Source organism: Ursus maritimus (assembly GCF_017311325.1).
Source record: "Ursus maritimus isolate PB19 chromosome X unlocalized genomic scaffold, ASM1731132v1 scaffold_X1, whole genome shotgun sequence".
Lineage (NCBI taxonomy): Eukaryota > Metazoa > Chordata > Mammalia > Carnivora > Ursidae > Ursus > Ursus maritimus.
In genome coordinates, this window is record NW_024423319.1 from 97,801,106 (window position 1) to 97,823,650 (window position 22,545).

At 37.3% G+C, this 22,545-nt stretch overlaps 1 protein-coding gene across 1 annotated transcript in view; it reads left to right on the forward strand.

Moving 5' to 3' along the window:
• DMD (dystrophin) overlaps window positions 1-22,545 on the forward strand; it is a 1,667,815-nt gene that overhangs the window by 898,457 nt on the left and 746,813 nt on the right. Inside the window, exons 44-45 of the mRNA XM_040633145.1 lie at window positions 9,383-9,530; window positions 11,728-11,877. Of these exons, the coding sequence (XP_040489079.1) occupies window positions 9,383-9,530; window positions 11,728-11,877 (298 nt within the window). The remainder of the gene's footprint in view (window positions 1-9,382; window positions 9,531-11,727; window positions 11,878-22,545) is intronic.

Consider the following 22,545-nt stretch of genomic DNA (forward strand, 5'->3'; position numbering starts at 1 on the left):
TGATGTCATGTTGCCTGTGAAGTCTTTGTTTGTATAGATTATAAATTTCTGTTCTGTATCACTCTTGGGGCCTTTTTACTTTTTTTTTAAGATTTTATTTATTTATTCGACAGAGATAGAGACAGCCAGCAAGAGAGGGAACACAAGCAGGGGGAGTGGGAGAGGAAGAAGCAGGCTCATAGCGGAGGAGCCTGATGTGGGGCTCGATCCCAGAACGCCGGGATCACGCCCTGAGCTGAAGGCAGACTCTTAACCTCTGTGCCACCCAGGCGCCCCGGGGCCTTTTTACTTTTATAGAACCCCCCCTTAATATCTCCTGTAGGGCTTGTTTGGTGGTTACAAATTTGGTCAGTTTCTGCCAATCCTGGAAGGTCCTTATCTCTCCATCAATTCTGAATGACAGCCTTGGTGGATAAAGGATCCTTGGCTGCATGTTTTTCTCTGAAAGAGCTTTAAAAATATCCTGCCAACCCTTCCTCTCATTCCAGGTCTGTGTAGACAGGTCTGACGTTATTCTGATATTTTCGCCTCTGTATGTGAGAAATTTCTTCACCCTGGCTGCTTTCAATACTGTATCCTTGGATCTAATATTTGTGAATTGCACTATGACGTGACGTGGTGTAGGTTTGTCGTGGTTGACCTTGTAAGGGGTCCTCTCTGCCTCTTGGACATGAATGCTTGTTTCCTTTGCTAGATTAGGGAAGTTTTCAGCTACAATTTGTTCAAATATCTCTTCTAGACCTCTCTCTTTCTCCGCTCCCTTGGGGATGCCAATGATTCTGACATTGGAACATTTCATTGAGTCAGTAATCTCCCGTAATGTATGTTCTTGAGATTGGATTTTTGGGGCCAATTTTGTGTTTTAACTTTCTCTTCTCCCATCCCATCCTCCAATTCACTAATTCGTTCTTCTGCCTCATTTACCCTGGCCGTCAGAGCATCTAGTTTTGACTGCATTTGATTCATAGCATTTTTAATTTCTGCCAGATTCGCTCTCATTTCCACCCTTAGAGATTCTATATTCTTGTTAATATTTTCGTTAATATTTTTTTCAAGTCTACACATCATCTTGACCATTGTTACTCTGAACTCCATTTCTGATCATTTGGTTATATCCATATCCATCAGCTCTGTGGCAGAGGCCACAGACTCATTATCTTTTCTTTGCTGGTGGGGGTGGATTTCTCCTCGTCATTCTGATGAGGAGAGGTTGCGGGGATGCCCAGAACCCAAATTACTGACCAGGACCCAGGCAGTGTGCACTTGTTTTATAGGGACCTTAGAGATGTAGGCTTCTTGATTTTTCAGCTTGCCTTCTGGGGGAGGGGCCTGCCACACTGATATTCAGGCAACCCTGTTTGGGTAGAGTCTCCGTGTCCCCTGTGAGGGGGGATGGGGATGGGCACAATGTGAGCCGGTTTTTCCGGGCTTTTGTTCTCTGGCAGCTTTCCCTGGCGGTTTTCTGTGACTCTTCTGAGAGTCAGAGCAGCAGTGGCCGAATCCCAGCCTCTGTCTCAGAACAGAGATTGCAGTCTTCTCTCCACTGAGCTCTCTTGGTCTCTTTAACTCTGCTTCTGTCGGTGCCACCAAAAACCCTGCAGCGTCCCGGGTTGTGCACCCCACAGCCGCTCTCCCAGCCCTCACTTCCAGGGTGCGCAGGTCTCTGTCCTTTGTGTTTCTAACACTGCCAGCCGCCTCCAGTTCCTGCGCTTGCTGCGCGTGCGCTCCGGAGCACCAGTTTTCAGTCTGGTCGTGCGCGTGCTCCCAAGCTCCCGGTTTTAGTCGAGCACACTGGAGCTCCGTTTCAGTCTGGTCGCGCGCGTTCCCAGCTCAAGGTCTCAGTCCGCTCTCTCTCGCGGGTGCCGGTCCTCGAGTCCGGCCCGCTCCCCCCATGCAGGTGGCTACCGCTTCCCGGTGCCCGAACGCGTCGGCTCCCTCCCCCTTCCGTTTATCTTCCGATATCTATGCACGGTTTCATGGCTCCCCGCTTTGTACCTCAGTACTCAGCGCTGGAGATGTTCATTTGTAGAGATCCAGATGTGTCTTCCTGCGTCTCAGGCTGATTCCGTGGGTTCTCAGGATGGTCTGGTACCTATCCAGCTCCACTTAGGGGACCGGCTGAAAAAGGGGACCCCTACTCCCCCACCATCTTTTCCCTCCTCCTAAAAGTGAGTATTTAAAGAACTGTAGGTCGTTCACAATTTTCAGAGTTGTATCGATGAAAGAAATCACAAAGAAAGTGATACAATTTTATTTAGAAACAAAAATATAAAACTTCAAGAGGTAAAAGGGAAACTGGAAAATTATTCTCAATATTTTTTTAAATTTTTATTTTTTATCAAAGTAGATAATGTGAAAAGAGCTTTTACAAACAAAACACAGGAAAAATGGGCAAAAGACACAGCAGACAATAGATAGTAGAAGCAAATGACAAATAGAAATACACAAATTTTTTCAACTTTTCTATTAATAAAAAACAGAAAAAACATCCACAACAAACTATTTTTCTTCTATCAAGCATATAAATCATAATGTGCTGTAGTGGTAAATGTGTGTTGAGACAAGTGTTTTGTAACTGTTGTTAGAAGTGCATGAGTGTTCTTATTACCAGCATTGTGAAGAAATTTAGCAGTGTGTATCAAAATCCTTAGTGTTCTTATTGTGTACTTTTCTTCCTATTCTAAAGAAATTAGCAGATACATAAGTCAAACTGCATAAACAAATGTATTTTATAGAGTTATTTATTATAATGAAAAATAGGAGCCAAACTAAATGCCTAATAGTAAAAGAATGGTGAAATACGGTGTACCTACATATGGGTTATTACTCAGATTATAAAAATCAGTTTTTCAAAGAATAATTAATGACCTAAAGAAATGCAGTAGAATATTAAATTTGGAAAATTGGTACATAATGTTTGTAGAGTTTGATGGCAATTAAATATATAAATCTCAATTAAAATGAATAAGTACATTTTCCCTCTTTTTCTTGGCTGAATATTCCTGAAAGAAAAATATATGCAAATAATTAATTTGAGACGTGTTTGAAGTGGAGGTTGGGGATATTTGCTTTTAGAATTTCGTTCTAGCTTTTAGGTGCCTTTTTGGAGGGCGGTTTGATATTACTCTTTTTTTTTTTTTTACTTTTGTGGGGTTTTTTTGGGTTTTTTTTGTAATAATTTTTTATTATGTTATGTTAGTCACCATACAGTATATCCTTAGTTTTTGATGTAAAGTTCCATGATTCATTATTTGCATATAACACCCAGTGCACCATGCAATACGTGCCCTCCTTAATACCCATCACCGGCCTATCCCAGTCCCCCACCCCCTCCCCTCTGAAGCCCTCAGTTTGTTTCCCAGAGTCCATAGTCTGTCATGGTTCATTACTCTTTCTTGCTCTTCAAGCTTTTGTTTGTTAGGTTTTGGATTTTTTCTCTCCCTGATATGGTCAATTTGTAGATGAAGGCTGAGAAAAGCTTTACCCATCTGTCTAGGTTTTACAAATGTAATCTGATTTTAGCAAAGTTTTAGTTAACTAAAAGAAGAAAAAAAATGGTAGAAATAAGGTTGCTCTAAGTATTTGGGATACTGCAAGATGATGGAGCCAAATACTAAAGGTGACAAAGATTTGTGAAGGGAGGGAGGGAAGATGGGTGGAGGGAAGGAAGGAAAGAAGGAAGCAGGGAAGGAGGGAAGAGGAAGGAGAGAAAAGAAAAAGGAAGAATGATGAGGTAGACTGACACACACCCTTGAAACCTAGACCCAAGCGTTTGAACCACCTTAGAACTTCTAAAAAAACTAAAGGATGTCTATAATGGGATTTTTCCTCTTTAAGAATTGCTTCTCAGGCGAACGTCTGTGGAAAAATGGTTCGACTCCACATTCTAAAACAAGCTGTCAGCAAATGACACCAGCCACTTCCCCATAGGGTTTACTAAGAAGTGACAGCAGTATTATGTTTACTACCGGTGATTTCAACCTCCTCGGTACCCTGTGTCCCAGTCCATGTCAGAGGACCCGGATGGGATGAGATAGATTTGTAGGGAGTGCAGTTTTTCTCATGAGGCTCAGTTTTCTCCCTTCTCCCCTTTCATTTCTCTGAAGTCAAAGGTAGGGGCTTCAGGATCATCACGGAAAACAAGTATGTGGACTGCAAGAAGGGAGAGCCATGTTCTCTTTCAGCTGAGTGTTTATTGAGCTGAAGAACTCCTTCACAGGCCCCTGTAGCTTTTGGAGGGTCCAGAGGAATACTCTAGGCATCCCTTGGGCTTTCCACATCAAAAAAGGGAAGGTGGAGGACGAGCAGGAGCCACAGGTTACCCATACAGAAGACATCAGTGAATAGCTGTGCAATGGATTTTGTCTTTAATTTTTCGATTTAAAGAAGCAAGAGGGAGAATTGCTCATCATTAATCTGAAAATGAAGAAAGAATGAACTCAGAAGATGCCAAGTATGGAGTAAATTATTAGTGCAAAAGTTAGTTTACCATGTTTTATCCACCAACTTATTGCTGAGGACTCTGAAGTCTCTATTTCCAGCTCTTTAAGCTCCAGATCTCTTATTTTTTCTACTAGTAATTTTCCCTAAATGTCTGGTGCAATTCAGTGTACTCTCAGCTGGAATAAATACTGTCTACTCAGCTAGATAAGGTGGAAGTACTTATAGACCAGATGTAATTGTTGGGTGAAGAGTGCAGACTCCGGACCCAGATGACCCAGGACTGAATGTTGGATTGACGACTTAATAGCTATATGACCTTGGGCAAAATACTAAGCCAGATTTTCTTTCATCTGCAAATGAGAAAAGATGAATACCATCTCATAGTAATAATGTGGGGACTTGGTACTTGATTCAGTGGCTACCATAGTAACTGCTCAACAATTACTAGCCACTAATAGCAGTCTGTCTCCTTTTACCCACAAATCCTGTTGAATCTTCTACATTTTTCATGTATCCTGTCTTCCCCTTTTCCTCTGTTAGGTCTTGATGACTTGAACTGTCATCACTTTATGCCTGTCCTTTTATGAGAGTCCTTATACTTGATTGCTCAGTCTCTTGTCCTACCACCTGTGCCCACATCCATTCTCCACAGGACAGCCAGAATGAGCTTTGGATGAAATCTTGTCCTACTCAAAACCTTTGAGTCATTCATCACCTACAGATTAAAAGAAAATGTTATAGGTACTTCGTAACCCAATGGCTAGCCACCTCACCAGCTTCATCTCCTGACCCTCCCTGTATAAATCTTGAATACTTTGCTAACCAGTAATGTCAACATTAGTCATTAATGTCCGCATCCTTACTTGTCATGTACAAGAGGGGCCAAAATATTTATCATTGCCAAAAACTCATGTAATCAAACATCAATTCCCATGGGAAGTAATGCTAAATCTTTATTGACTCTATTAATGGAAAATAAGCTCAAGCATCAGGCAGATAATGCCAATAATAATATCCATTCATAATTATAAGCTAAAGAGAACAGTAAACTGTCATTATATTACGAATTTTTTAAAAATCCTGAACCGACCAGCAACTTGGTAGCGGCCAAAAGAACCTGAGTCACTATGTCAGCTCTGGGGAGCTGTACAAATGAACTAAATTTCATCTATTGTAACCTGCACGTTTTATCACATTAAAATCACTGAAACCAGGATGACTTTTACAATCTCTGCTGGCCAGACCACATGTGGTTTGGAAGAAAATCCAAGAAACAGTGGTGGAGCCCTCTTAAGAAACCATCCTCAGATATGGTGTGGGTAAAGACAGAGGTCAATTACTCCGAAGGGAAAAGTGATATAGGAGAGGCAAGTTCTAAATACGAGAAAGTTTTAGGACTACCTCATCAATTTGTCACTTATGTTTTACTTTTTATGTGTATACAAGAGGAATATATGACAAAAATATAAAGAAATTTAAAGAACAACTTCTTAATCGAAGAAAGCCATTAAATATAAGTGTCATAGTTTAATCAGCACCATGCCTTTTCTACTTCACGCCTGGCAGAACTTAGGCTGGTATTGCATGACCTGCAAGTGAAGGCGTCTTCAGTTTGGTGATATATTGTTGTACAGATAGGCGAGTAAATTTGACCATGTTTCAGCATCACTATTACAAAGAATGGGAAATATTCTTTAAGTTTTTATTTAAATTCTAATGAATCATGAGAGACTGTGGACTCTGGGAAATAAACTGAGGGCTTCAGAGGGGAGGGGGGTGGGGGAATGGGATAGGGCGGTGATGGTTATTAAGGAGGGCACATACTGCATGGTGCACTGGGTGTTATATGCAAATAATGAATCATGGAACACTACATCAAAAACTAAGGATATACTGTATGGTGACTAACATAACATAATAAAAAATTATTATAAAAAATAAAAAATAAATTCTAATTCATTAACATAACAGTATAATATTAGTTTCAGGTGTACAGTATAGGGATTCAGCACTTCCATACATCACCTGGTGCTCATCACGATGGGTGTACTTTTTAGTCCCTGTCACCTATCAGTATTACAAAGAATAGGAAGGATTCTTTTAAAATAGGAATGCATGTAAAATGGAAAAGAATGAGGGCAGAATTCATTCATTAATGCCACAGCTACTGATTTAGCATCTATTCTGTGCCAGGTATTGTTCCAGGAGCAAAGGTCACGGCAAAAAATAAAAATCTTTGCTGTCAGGAAGCTTAAGTTCATGTATGTGAGTAGACATTATATAAAATAACCAAATTATAGTGTTTGTTACATTTAGGAACTAGAAAGATAAAAACAGGGAGAAAGAATAGAAATTTGGGAGGAGAAGTGTAATTTTCAGTAGGGTCATCAGGGAAGACCTACAGAAGGTGCAGGAGCCAGCCATATTTGATATTTGAGGGAAGGACATTGTCAGCAGGAATATACAGCAAGTACAGAGACTCAGTAGTGGCGACCCAGGTAGTATATTCAAGGAGCACGGCAAGGAAGACAGAGGGCTCAAGAAGGATAAAAGAAATACAGAGTAGATGGAAATGAGGTCAAAGAAGTAAGGAGATTGGGGATCAGCAGATTTCCTAGATCAGTGCTGGTCAACAGAAAAATAAGGTGAGCCACATATGTAATTGAAATTTATATAGTTGCCACATCTATTTTTTTAAGAAAAGTAGGAACAAATGAAATGAATGCATTTCACTTAACCTAATATATTAAAAATATTATTTCAACCTGTACATCATACAGAAAGTATTAATGAAAAAAGAAAGTGTTAATGAGATGTTTTCCATTTTTTAAAATAGTTTTATATTTTACAGCAGTTGTAGGTTTTCAGCAAACTTGAGTAGAAGTACAGAGATAGAACAGTTTTTTTGTACTAAGTGTTTGAAATCTGGTGTATATTGTACACTTAAAGCACATCTCAGTTCCCCTTACAACATTTCAGGTGCTCAGTAGCCACATGGCACTACTGTATCTACTGTATTGGACAGCACAGATCTAGACCCTTGCAGAACACTGTAATGACTTTGGCTTTTCTGTGAATAAGTAGGGAAGCAATAGAAGAGTTTTGGCTGCAACAGTGGCATAGTATGACTTGGGTTTCTGTAGGATCCCAGAATATGACTTGAGATTTCATAAGGTCTGCTTTGTTGAGAATAGACAGGGAAGAGAATATCTGCTCACATGTGCTAGAACAGACTTTGGACAAACTCTCATCAAAGAGCAAAACTGAATATAGACAAGCATAAATTCAATAAGTGGACCGGTTTTGGGAAAGAGTGTAATAGTAATTCTCTCAACACTCTGTCTTTACACAGGCTATAAATGAGACACGCTGTGTCTTATTCCTACACGTGGGGATCTCTTGTTTCCTCTCATGGACTGTGAGATCATCAAGGCAAGGCACACCATATATCTATCTTTAATCCTAATGCCCAGTAGCCTTGGTGGAAGTTAGTAAGCCCTCAATAAATATTTGTTAAATCGAAACCCAAAAAACAGCTAAACATCCCCCCAAATGGAAACAACCCAGATGTCCACCAACTGAGGTATATATTTAAACAGTTCAATACTCTACAGCCGAGAGAGTAAACATATTAAGCTATATACCACATGGTTGATTATTGTAAACATTATGTTGAGTGAAAGAGACAAGACACAGCAGAGTATATAGCATATCATTCCATATACTCAGTGTTCAAGATAAGACAACATAATTAAAGTTGACGGGATACTGGTTATACTTGGAGGTAGTGACTGGACAAGAGGGGCCTCTGGGCTTCTGATAACATTCTATTTTTCTGGTCATTTGTACACTTTTTAAAAATATCTTGAGGTATACAGCAGTCATAGGTGTACTTTCATATATATATGTATATATATATATATATATATATAGCTACATGTGTGTGTATGTATATATATATATATATAAACTTTGTACTAATGTATGTGCTTATATATGTATTCAGTTGAAAGCTTACATACATATGTTCCATATATGTAGGAAAGTACACCTATGTATATGTAGTATCTCTCTCAAAAAAACAACAAAACAAAACATTATAAATTACCTGAGGTGAAGACCATTTTGTTCAACTGTGTTATGATTCAATATGTAAGAATAAATTTATGGCTAATTGAAAAACATACAGTATATATGGTTTTATAATTGAAAACTTCCGCTAGTATAACATATGTGATGTATTTTAACTCAGTTTTCCTCTTTCCTCAAGAAAGACTGTGAATCATAATTCAGAAAACATTTTGACATGTAAAAACTTAGTGTTCTTTTTGTTCCCTTGCTTTTACTTTTACCCTACAATTTCCCAGAAAGGTGTATTTTATTTAAGCATTTTAGAGCATGCAGCTTCACATGATGTGCTTATTCTAGTGCAGTGGCTCTCACCCAAGGGCAGTTTTGCTCCCAAGGGGATATTTGGTAGTGCCTTAAGACATTTTTGCTTGTCACAGTTGGGGGGGAAATGCTACTGGTATCTAATGGGGAAAGGCCAGGGATACTGCTAAGCCTCCTACAAGGCAGAGAACAGCCCCTCACAGCTAAGAATAATCCAACTCGAAATGTCAGTAGCACTGAGGTTGAAAAACACTGCTCTCATTTAATAACATAATGCTGGAATTTTAAAAAATGGAAGTTTTTTCATTACCAGTTTTAACCTCTTACATTTTAGAAGTTTTGGAGATTACTGAGGTTGCTTTGTTCAAAGTAAATGAATTTTCTTTAAAAAATTGTGTATTGTTAACATGTTTTTAATTATTTTCTTGAAAGTGTTACTGTGGTTTTTTTTGTTTGTTTGTTTCTGAGTTTTCTTAAAAGAAAAAGAAGAAGAAAGAAAAGTTTGAGAAATATGTTGTTTATAACAGTTTTATTCTTATTTCTCCAGGCTAGAGGAACAAAAGAATATCTTGTCAGAATTTCAAAGAGATGTAAATGAATTTGTTTTATGGTTGGAAGAAGCGGATAACGTTGCTAGTATTCCACTTGAACCTGGAAATGAGCAGCAGCTAAAAGAAAAACTTGAACAAGTCAAGGTAATTTTGTTTTCTAAAAACCCCCAGGGCCTACTTGTATAAAGAGTATATGAATCTATTTTTAAGGTATTTAATCATTGATTTCCTGCCCATTAGGTTATTGATAGTTCCTCACTAGGTTTCCTCAAAACTTTGTATTGTTTTATCCCAGTGTTTCCCAAAGAGTATTTTTTGGTAAAAGTGTGTGTGTGTGTGTGTGTGTGTGTGTGTGTGTGTGTGTGTAAGTGTGTACAATGCATGACAGTATTTTGAAAACTAATTTGAAATTGATCTTAGACATATTGGAGAATTTTACAACTCCAAATTATTTCAAAAACTAGAGGGACTTTATAGAAATGAATCCCATTTCTTAGAAAAGATCTTAATTGCCAAATCAATCTATTTCAGCCTCTAATTAGAGATGTTCGATTTGCCTGAAACAGTGTTTGTTTTGTCTGGGAGTGGTTGGGGGTGCGTGGTGTTGGTTCACAGTCTATACTGGTTGAATAGACATCCAGCCTATTCAAGTGGCTTTTCATGCCTTCCTACTGCGAGGTCTGCTTATTACTGATTACCTCACCTGGCTGACTGACATGCACTGATTGTGCAGTTGGATTAACTTTCCTGGTTTTAGTTTTAGGAAAGAAACTTACTTCGATCTGTTTTACTATAATTCTTGAAGTGAAGGTGAAAAGGAAAGGGAAATTAACATTTAATCGTCCTCTATTATGTGCTAAGTATTAGATGTATTTACATCTGCCATTTATTTAATCTTCATATAAAACTTTCAAAATGGTTGCTGCTATCCTCATTTTACAAGGTCATATAATCAAAGGGAAATGGAATTGCTCCTTTATCAATGATTCAGTTGGTTTGTACTTGCAAATTAGACTCCAATGTCAACCACTTATTTCTGTGAAACAAGAAATTTGTACCTGAACAGGAGATAAAGCATAAAAATAAAATGCTTAGTTCAGTAAACAAATACTGAGTACCTACTCTATGTCAGATATGGCAAAAACAAAAAAAAACCACCAAGTTTTGGATCTATAGTTCATTTGAAGATGGGTATATCATAGAAAAATGAACTTAGTCTGTTCTTGAAAATTAATCTTTCCTAAATGTGTTGGGTGTTATATATAGCAATATGATTGATAACTCATTTAAGAGACATGTTTAGTGGCATTTACTTATTAATAAATATGCATTGATTTTCTTTTTTCCTTTGACAGTCTAGATCAGCACTAACAGAACTTTCTGTAATGATGGTAATGCTCTCTATTGTCTATTGCAGTAGCCACAAGCTATATGTGTCTTCTGAGTACTTGAAAGGTAGTGTGACCGGAGAACTGACTTTGTTATGTTATTGAAATTTAATTAATTTCAATTTAAGTAGGCCCATGTGGCTAGTGATACTATATTGGACAGTGTAGCTCTAGATGACACAAATAAATAAAGGACAGTTATTAACAACCATGGTGGTTTTGTAGGTCTTGGGAAAGGGCATTTATTATGGGAGACCGAATGAATAAAAGAAATTCAGGGATGTGGGGGAGTCAAAAATTAGGGTTCTTGAATGAAATTGCCCAAGTTGGAATCACAGCTCCATTGCTTGCTACTTTGTGTCCATGGAGCTTGTACTTAATCTCTCTGTTGGGATTTTATCTCTCTGTCTCAGCTTCCTTCTGTACAAGAGGAAGATAATAGGATCTACTTCATAGAATTATATTATCTCAGTTAATTTTTATATAATATGTGACGACGTTAACCCAGCGCCTGGTACCTGATATGGTCTCAATGTTAGTTAGCTCTCAAAATGATAATGCAGTTACTTAGTAGTAAATTATAGCATGGGCGCTTAATACCTGAGAGGATGCTGAATTTACCCAGATCGCTTTGATAGAAATGTGTTTTCAGACTCTTAACAATGCTCGGGGTGTTATTGTAGAGCTCATGATATCACGTGATACTGTTTTTCTTGAAAAGAATCTCCAAGGGATATGACATTCTGGCTCTTTCTAGGATAGGTTTTCTCCTTGGGAACTGGTGCTCCAGTCCATCAGTCCTGCACGCTGTAGAAAGCGGTTGGTATTTGAGGTACCAATCCGCCTTCAGTCAAGTTACTTCGTTGTGAGAGACCAATCAATAGAGACAAAGACAAGATAGTTGAAATTGTGCTGTAATTCATTTTAAACGTTGTTGCATTTGTCTGTTTCAGTTACTGGCGGAAGAGTTGCCCCTGCGCCAGGGAATTCTGAAACAATTAAATGAAACTGGAGGAACAGTGCTTGTAAGTGCTCCCATAAGCCCAGAAGAGCAAGATAAACTTGAAAATAAGCTCAAGCAGACAAATCTTCAGTGGATAAAGGTTAGACATTACCTATCTCTGCCATCACATGTGTTAAATGTTGCCAGTGTTTGTTTTGTTTTGTGGGTGTTTTATTGCTGGAGTTGGGGGAGGGGAACTGGTATGTGGATTTGTGTGTTTTTTAACCCAACCATTTGATGTGGCTCCGTGATTCATTATGGATGGAAAGAATGGAGTTGTTGGACTGCAATACATTAATGACCAAATGCAAAAATATATACCATTGTTACTTTGCGTGAGTTATGCTAAAGAATTAGACTGGAAAAGGGATGAAGTAATTCAGCATTCAGGTGTATACTGACGGTGTTTAACCAAGATGGAGGTGGTCTGCTTCAACAAGTGTTATAAATCAAAATTACTTATCCTTAACTTATAGTATAGACTTAATCAGTGACTGATGTGGAAGGTGTTTTATGTATTTGTTTGTTTATTTGGTTACTTAGTTACTTAGTCACCTATCTTGGATCCCTTGTAAGCCTAATATTTTTAAATATTTATCAAATTAATACATACTTATTCTTGAAAACCAATGTCACATATGAATTTATCATGAAAACAACATCAGTCTGTCAAAAGGCAATTCTTTTCCCATTGTACTCCTGTGGCAACTTTGTCATAAATCACGTGAACATACATATGAATCTCCTCCTGCATTTTCTGTTCTCTGCCTTTTGACTGTGTCTGTCCTTCAACTGTCACCACACTGGCTTAGTAAGAATCATTTTTTAATAGCTCTACTGAGACATAATTCATATACCATACAATGCACCCATTTTAAAGTGTATAATTCAATGATTTGGGTGTATTTACTTTTGTTTACATTGTGGTAAAAAGGATATAACACAAAATTTGTCATTTTCATGATTTCTAAGTATACAATTCAGTGTCATGAATTATATTCACAATGTGCAACCATGACAAGTACCTATGTGCGAAAAATTTTCATCCCACCAAACAGAAATTCTGTAATCATCAAGCAGTAACTCCACAGCCTGCTACCCACCCACACAATCTCTAATCTACTCTGTCTCTCTGAATTTGCCCGTCCTAGAAGTTCATAAAAGTAGATTGATAATCTGTCTGTCCCTTTGTGTGTAAATTATTTCACTTAGCATGATGTTTTCAAGGTTCATCCATGTTGTAGCAGGTATCAGAATGTCATTCCTTTTTATAATGAGTAACGTTCCATCGTTTGCATATATGCAATTGTTTTGTTTGAGTTTTGGGGATCTGCTGATCTAAACCCTCCAGCTTTGTTCTTCTTAGTCCACATTGTCTTTGCTAGTTTTGGTTAATTGATTTAGCAAATACATTTTAGAACCGACTTGTCAATTTTCACTGAAGCCTGCCAGCGTAGTGACTGGTATTGTGTTGAATTTGTAGATCAGTTAATATCTTTACAATCCTGAGTCCTCTAATCTGTGAGAATGATATATCCCTTCATTTATTTAGGTCTTTTTGAATGCTTTTCTCGCCATATTTTGCAGCGTTCAGTCCAGAGGACCTGCACATCTTTTATTAGACTTCATTCCTGATATTTGACATTTTGATCCTATTTAATAGACGGGATTCATTTTGAATTTTATTTTCTCTTTGTTGTTGGTATATAAAAATATAATAGATTTTTGTGTATTACGCACATATTCATTGTCCTTGCTAAATTCACTTATTAATATTAATAGTTTTCAGAATCGTTTGCATTTTTTATGTGCACAGTTGTGTCATCAAACAGAAGTAGTTTCTCTCTTTTCAGTCCTTCGAATTTTATTTTATTTTTTGCATAGACTAGGACTTCCAATACAATGTTTAATAGAAGTGGCAATAATGAGAAACCTTGGCTCATTTCCTGTCTCAGGTGGAGAACTTTCAATAATTTATCATTAAATATTATGTTTGTTGTAGGACATTTTATAGGTTCTTTTAATCAAATTAAGGAATTTCTCCTTATTCCCAGTTCATGTTTTTATTATGAACAGGTATTGAATATATTCAAGTGGTTTTTCTGTATTTATTGAGTATATGATTTTTCTCCTTTGTGTGAATGCGGTAAACTATAGCCATTGGTTCTGGAATGTGAAATTACTCTGGGATTCCTGAAAGAAATCATACTGGTCATAGGTCTTGTACTACTTATAGATTGCTGGACTCATTTTCTAATATGTTATTTAGGATTTTTATATTGTTGTTTGTGACAGAAAATCATTTGTAATTTTTTTATAGTATCTTTCTCAAGTGTCGATAGCAATGTTAGACTAGTCATAAAAGCAAGTTGAAAAGTACTCTCTCTTTTTTTTTCTGGAAGGAATTGTTGAAGATTAGTGTTATTTCTTTCCAGGGTGTTTCAGAGAATTCAATTGTAAATCCATCTGATGATGAAGTTATTTTTTTTGTGGGAAAGTTTTTGATGATTGATTCAATTTCTTTAATAGATACAGGGATGGTGAGATTTTTCATTTCTTTGTAAGCTTTTGTAAGTTGTATCTTTCAAAGAATTTGTCTATTTCCATGTCTTTTTCTCTTTTTGGGTGGTAGGCTTTATTCATACAGCCAGCCAGTGGTCTTCTATATATTTATGTATAAGAATGAGAAAATAGACTGTGGGTACATCTTGTTGGCTGGGATATTTTCCTCTGTGTGCTAAGACAGAAAGTTGACCCTCTTGCTAAAAGATATCTTCAAATTCTGTACTGCAGTGGACTTTATTCTGGGATAGCCACAGCGACTGCTGAGATTCATTCCAGATACCAAGTTTAATTTCTTTGGGTATGAACAACACACTTCTTATTTGTCTTGATTCATATTTATTTTTGCTTGTAAGTAAATGTTAAGACCATTCATTGTGGTAGTTTTGAGCTAGAGGCAAAGTTCCATCTACAAACTTTACGTACCCAAATTTTAACCCACTTTTTAGCCCTTGCCATTATGGCATTTTTCCTCTAGTCTCCAGATTCTGCCAAGGTCAGATCCCCCTGTACCTAAGGCTATGCCTCTCTTTCTTTAAGAGTATTCATGTATCTCTACTCATGTGCTTTTGACCTTCCAAAAATGTTTTAAAACCTCATATCCATTTTTGACCACAGTTCTACTGCCTTATTGAGCATATTTAATACCTGTTAATTTTGTTCCATCCAGAATATAAAACGAACTGTAATCCTTTAAACCAGGGGCAAATCCATGCCAAGAACATATTGCTGAACTATAATTTCCACATACTATAAAATGCCTTATTTCAAAAATGGGACAGTTATTTCTTAAGAATTACTTACTATTTATCAGCTCCCAACTGAATTGATAAGTATGGAAAAGTTATACTGAGAAAAGTTTCTTTATGTAGATTATGGGAAGGAATACTAGAGACTTCACTGTCGGGGGGTGGTATCCAATGTGGTGGCATGGGAAGATCCTGAACTCACCTCTTCCCATGGATACAGTGAATCTGCAGCTACATATGAAATAGTTCCCTGTGAAAAACACCTGAAAACTAGCTGAACAGTTCCACCACAATAAAGGAAAAAAGTGCCACATCAAGACAGGTAGGAGAGGCAGAGACACTGTCTCTCCAGAAACATCACCACTGGTGTGGCAACCCACTATCAGGATGGATTTCACAGAATGGGAACTTCTACCTGAGGAGAAACTGTTTCATTCAGGCACCTTAACCCGTGGGACCTACACCAGAGAGATGAGCCCCGAAAACATCTAGCTTTGAGAAACAATGGGCCTTACATACAGGAGATACCCAAAGGGCTGTAGGGAACTGAGATACTGCTCTTAAAGGGTTCACACATAGACTCACTTGCCACAGGGCTAAGTGCAATGGCAACAGTTTGGAAAATGCTTAGACTGTTTGTGAAGGAGACCCATTTGCTAATCTTCAAGAATCAGCTAGAGGGGCATGGATTGGCTTGGAATCTCTCCCAGATGGAAGTGCTGGTGGGTGCCACTTTTGCACTCTCCCTTGCTAGCACAGGCAGCCTTACATAGTTCCTGAAATCTTTGACTACCCTGCTAAAGCAGGTGGGTGTGCCATACCCTTGCAACTCCTGCTACCCTACCAAAGCCATGAGCAACACATGGTTTCTGCCCTCTCCCACTGCCTTGCCAAAGCCAGCAGGTGTGCCTCATTCCTCTGATCTCCAGCTACCTTGCTAAAGTCATCAGGTGTACGCCAGCCACACAGGGAACTCTCCGCGGTTGCCTAACTTTGATGGCCAGAAAGGCTTGCATTCCTGAGTCCTTTGGGACTGTAACAATCAGGGAGATCATTTTTTTGGCAGGCTGTCACCGCCAGGGCACAGCACAGACAGCAGACTAAAATACAGCCTAGTCTTTCTTCAAGAAAGACTATTTTCTTAGAGCTTCAGCCTGAGGGACAGGCTCCAGGTTTGCCACAGATGTAGGGGCTACAGATGGGCTTTTAGGGAAGGTAGGTCAGGGGGCACCATCTGTGTCCTTTCTGGCAATCTCACTGTACCTCACCAGTACCTCTCAGAAATGACTTGATATACTTATCTGGTGCCGTTTTTTGTAACAGTCACACAGGGGACACTTCTGGATCTCCTGGTCTGGATGACATCAGGGTTCATGATTGTGGCCCCATAATAGGACTATATATATTTGCGTACTTTCAAAGCTGCAGCCTGAGAGTCTGGCTCCTAATCAGCCTAAAATTAAGAGCTGAACTCCCTCTCTTGGGAACGATAACAGGTCTTGGCACATTCTCAATGACTGGAACCTATCAAGAATAAATCAGGCTGCTTAGACAATTGTAGAGATTCAAGAAACAACCAAGAGCTAGGGCAGAGTTGAACGACAAGGTTCATCTCCTACACAAGGTCATTCCTTCAAGGCTGAGAGGGGTAGCCATTTCTCCTATACATAAAAGCAAACATAAAAAGTCATGTAATCATGAGGAAATAGAGGAATATGTTCCAAAGGAAAGAACAAGATAAAACATCAGAAAAAAAAATAATGACACGGAATTAAGTAATTCACCTGTTAGAGAGTTTAAGGGAATAGTAATAAATTTACTCACCAGACTTGGGAGAACAGATGAATGTAGTGAGAACTTCAACAAAGAGGTAAAAGATATAAGGAAGTACCAAACAGAAGTCACAGAGCTGAGGAATACAAAAGCAGAACTGAAAAATACACTAGAGGCATTCAATAGCAACAAGACAAAACAGAAGAAATAATGAGTGAGCTAGAATACAGTGCAGTAGAACTCACTGAAACAGAGTGGCATATAGAAAAAAGAATTTTAAAAAGTTAATATAAATTAAGGCACCTTGGGACAGTAACATTCACATTATAGGGATCCAGAAGAAGAGAGAGAAAGTGGCAGAAAAATTACTTTAAGAAATAATGGCAGAAAACTAACCTAACCTGGAGAAGGGTATAAACATCCAGATCCAGGAATCCCAGAGAGTTACAAATGAAGTGAACTCAAAGATATTCACAATAAGACACATTATAATTAAAATGTCAAAAGTAAAGACAAAGACAGAATCTTAAAAAAACAACAAGAAAAAACAATATGTACAAGGGAAATCCCATAGAAGCTCAGCAGATTTTTTCAGCAGAAACTTTGAAAACCAGAAGAAAGGGACATGAGATATTCCAAATGCTAAGAGGAAAAAACTTCCAACCAAGAATACTTTACCTGGCAAGGTCATCGTGGAGAATTGAAGGAGAAATAAAGAGTTTTCCAGTTAAGCAGAAACTGAAGGAGTTCATCACCATTAAACTGGCCTTATAAGAAATGTTACAAGGGCTTCTTTAACCTGGAAAGAAAGGGCACCAATTAGTAACAAGAAAACATGAAAGTACGAATCTCACTGGTAATGGTAAATATATAGAAAAGGTAGTAGAATAACCACTTATAAAGTGAGCGTGAAGGTTAAAAGACAAAAGTAGTAAAAACAATTAAAACTGCAATAATTATTTAAAGGATATATAAAATAAAAGATGTAAAATAGAACAAAAACAAAATGGGAGTGAGTGTAAAAAAGTCAAGTTTTAGAATGCATTCATATTTAAGTTGTTATTAACTTAGAATAGACTTAGATATATAGGACGTTGTGAGAGCCCCATGTAACCACAAAGCAAGCAACTACAGCAGATGCACAAAAGATAATGAGAGAAGAATCTAAATATAACATTAAAGAGAGGCATCAAACCAAAAGGGAATAGAGTAAGAAAGGAACAGAGAAGGACTACAAAACAGTTGGAAAACAATTAACAAAATAACAATAATGCTATCAATATTTACTTTAAAAGTAAATGGACTAAATGTTCCAATCAAAGGGCATGGAGTAGCTGAATAGATAAATAAAAACAAGACCCATTTATATGCTGTCTAAAAGAGACTCACCTAAGATGTAAGAATACACTGAGACTGAAAGTGAAGAGATGGAAAGCAATATTTTATGCTAATGGAAACCAGACAAAAGCTAGGATACCTATACTTACCAGACAAAAGAGACTTTAAAATGAAGACTGTAGTAAAAGATAAATAAGGGCATTAAATGGTGGTAAAGGAGTCAGTCCAACAAGAGGATATAACATGAGCAAATATTTATGCACCCAACATACTTAGCACGTAAGTATATAGAGCAAACATTAACAGACCTAAAGGAAGAAATAGCAATACAAAATATGGTAATAGCAGGGGACCCTACTTACACCAGTGAATAAGTCATCAAGACAGAAAATCAGTAGGGAAACATTGGCCTTAACACATCAAACTGACAGACTTAATAGATATATACAGAATTTTCCACCCAAAGCAGCAGGCTTTATATCTTTAAGAGCACATGGTAAGTGCTTAAGTGAGTCAAGTCTCAATAAATTTAAGGAGACTGAAATCATATCAAACATATTTTTCAACCACAATGGTATAAAACTAGAAATCAATTACAAGAAAAATGAAAAAATCACAAATATGTGGTGATTAGACAGTGTTCTACTCCATAACCAATGTGTCAATGAAGAAATCAAAGGAGAAATCAAAAAAATACTTTGAGACAAATTGCAATAGAAAAATAGCAATCCAAAATCTATGGGATGTAGCAAAAGCAGTTCTAAGAGGGATGTTCATAGTGGTACAATTTTACCTCATCCAAACTCATTTTATGAGGTCAGAATTACCCTGATCCCAAAACCAAACAAGGATACCACATTTATAAAGGAAGGGAGGAAGGGAGGAAAGACAGGGGGGAGGAGAGGAAGAGAGGGGAGAGGAGAGTAAAGGAAATTACAGGCCGATATTCCTGATGAATGTATATGCAAAAATCCCACAACAAAATATTAGCAACCTTAAACAATACATTAAAATGATCATACACCATGATCAAGTGGGATTTATTCCAGGCATACAAGAATAGTTCTACATCTACAAATCACAAATCACATTAACAAAATGAAGCATAAAAATTACATGATCATCTCAATAGATGGAGAAAAAGCATTTGACAAAATTCAACCACCATTTATGACCAAAAACTCTCAACAAAGTGGATATAGATGGAACATACCTCAACATAATAAAAGCCATATATCACTAAGTCCACAGCTAACGTCATACTCAATGGTGAAAAGCTGAAAGCTTTTTCTCTAAGATCAGGAATAAGACAAGGATGCCCACTCTTGCCACTTTTATTCAACATAGTATTGGAAGTCTTAGCCACAGTGGTTAAGCAGGAAAAAAGAAGTAAAAGGCATTCAAAGTGGAAAGGAAGAAATAAAATTGTCACTTTTTTGGGGACAACATGACTTTATATAGAATTTATTTTCTATATAGAATTTATAGAGAAAACTCTAAAGACTGCCCTAAAACTGTTAGAACTAAGAAACAAATTTAATAAACTTGCAGGGTACAGAATCAATCTACAAAAATCTATTGCATTTGTATATACTAACAATGAACTATCAGAAAGAGAAATTTTTTTAAAAGTTCCATTTACAATTTCATCAAAAAGAATGAAATACCTAGTAACAAATTTAACCAAGGAGGTGAAAAACCTGTGCTCTGAAAACTATAAAATATTAATGAAGGATACTGAAGAAGACATAAACAAATGGAAAGATATTCAATGCTCATGGATTGGAAAAAATTAATTTTGTTAAAATATACTACCCAAAACAATCTACAGATTCTTTAAAATCCCTATCAAAATTCCAATGACATTTTGACCAAAATATCACAAACAAACCAAAAATTTGTATGAAACCACAAAAGAACTCCAATAGCAAAAACGATCTTGAGAAAGAAAAGACAAAACCAGAGGCATCATGCTCCCTGATTTCAAATTATATTACAAAGCTATATTAATCAAAATACAGGGATATTGGTATAAAAATAGACAGATGAATAGAAGAAGATAGAGAGCCCAGAAAGAAACCCTTGTATATATTGTCAATTTACAAAACTTTACAACAAAGCAGTGGGGAAAGGACAGTCTCTTCAATAAATGGTGTTAGAAAAACTGGATAGCCACAAGCAAAAGAATGGACCTGGACCACTACCTTACAACGCACACAAAAATTTACTCAAAATGGATTGAAAACTTGAGCATGGGGCTTGAAATCATAAAACTTCTAAAAGAAATTATAAGTCTGAAATTCCTTAACACTGGTCTTGATGATGCTGTTTTAGATCTGACTCCAAAAGCAAAGGCAACAAAAGCAAAAATAAACAAATGGGACTACATCAAACTAAAAAGCTTCTGCACAACAAAGGCAACCACCAACAAAATGAAAAGGCAACCTACTGAATGGGAGAAAATATTTTCAATTCATAAATTCAGTAAGAGGTTAATATCCAAAATTATAAGGAATTCCGGCAACTCCATAGCAGGAAAACAAACAATCCAATTAAAAAATGACAGAGGACTTGAACATATTTCTAAAGAAGACATACAGATAGCTGACAGGCACATGAAAAGATGTTCAACATCACTAATCCTCAGGAAAATGAAAAGTAAAACCACAATGAGAGACCAAGGCATGAATATTAAAATGGCTATTATCAAAAAGACAAGAAATAACAAGTGTCGGAGAGGATGTGGAGAAAAGGGAGCCTTAACGCCCTGTCAGTAGGAATGTGAACTGGGGCATCCACTATGGAATATAATATGGAAGTTCTTCAGAAATATTTTTTTTACAGTGACATCTGATCCAGCATCTACTTCTGGGTATTTATCTGAAGAAAAATAAAACCCTAAATCAAAAATACATATACACCCCTATGTTTATTGCAGCATTATTTACTGTAGTCAAAATATGGAAACAAACTAAGTGTCCTTCAATGGATGAATGGTTGAAGATGTGGTATATATATATATGTATACAATGGAATACTAGTCAGCCAATAAAAGGGAATGAAATCTTGCCATTTGTGGCAATATGGATGGACCTTGAAGGAATTGGGGTCAGTAAGATGAGACAAAGAAAGACAAATACTGCATGATTTCACTTATACGTGTGATCTGAAAAACAAAACTAACAAAACAAAACCCATGGGAAGAAAACAAGGAGGAAAGGTGCCCCAAAATGTTCCATATCTCAGTATATCTTGGTATCACAAAAGGAAAACAAAATTTATAATTGTAGGAAATGTGAAGAGAACTATTTTCAACTATAAAACAGGGGCACCTGGGAGGCTCAGTCGGTTAAACGTCTGCCTTCAGCTCAGGTCATGATCTCAGGGTCCTGGATTTGAGCCCTGCATCAGGCTCCCTGGGGAGCCTGCTTCTCCCTCTCCCGTTCCCTCCCATTCATAATCTCTCTCTCTCTCAAATAAATAAATAAAATCTTTAAGACAAAGCTATGAAACATACAATAGCAGCTTTATAGGACATGGGTCAAGGTTTTATCTATTCCACGGCAGAATAAAAAGTCAAATTTTTTTATGATACAAAATTAAAGCTATGACTATGAATACCATCTTGAATTATATTACTATTATCAAATATATTATTATGAATAATAAGAATAAATGTTAAGAGTGAATGAATAAGGATAAAATGAATAACTAATCTTATTCATTAGTCATAATAAAAATTATTTAATTGTCTCTTCTCAATCCCTATGCCACCCTATCCCTCTTGGTTTAAATTAAGAATAGAAAACAATCAGTGCTGGGGCACCTGGGTGGCTCAGTCGTTAAGCGTCTGCCTTCGGCTCAGGGCGTGATCCCGGCGTTCTGGGATCGAGCCCCACATCAGGCTCCTCCGCTGGGAGCCTGCTTCTTCCTCTCCCACTACCCCTGCTGTGTTCCCTCTCTCACTGGCTGTCTCTCTCTGTGTGTCAAATAAATAAATAAAATCTTAAAAAAAAATCAGTGCCAAATTTAATTTAGTACTCAAGTCAGCAGTTTTTGAAAAAATAAAGAAAGATGGTCACGATGATCAAGAGACAGTCCTGATCATCATTAAACCTCAAATTCTCAATCTAGAAAGAAGAAATAATGAGGACCCCTCCTTTTATTCTCTAGCCCCCTCCTCCATCTGAAGACTATAATGAGTGGTATAATTGTAACTAGTAAGTCAGGGTAGCTGGGATACAAATATGCCAATTCCTTAACATGCAGCTTCTCCAAAAACGTCATGTCACAATCTCGAGTGGCAGGCGCCTTTCTCCCCACTAACTCTAATATGCTATATCCTG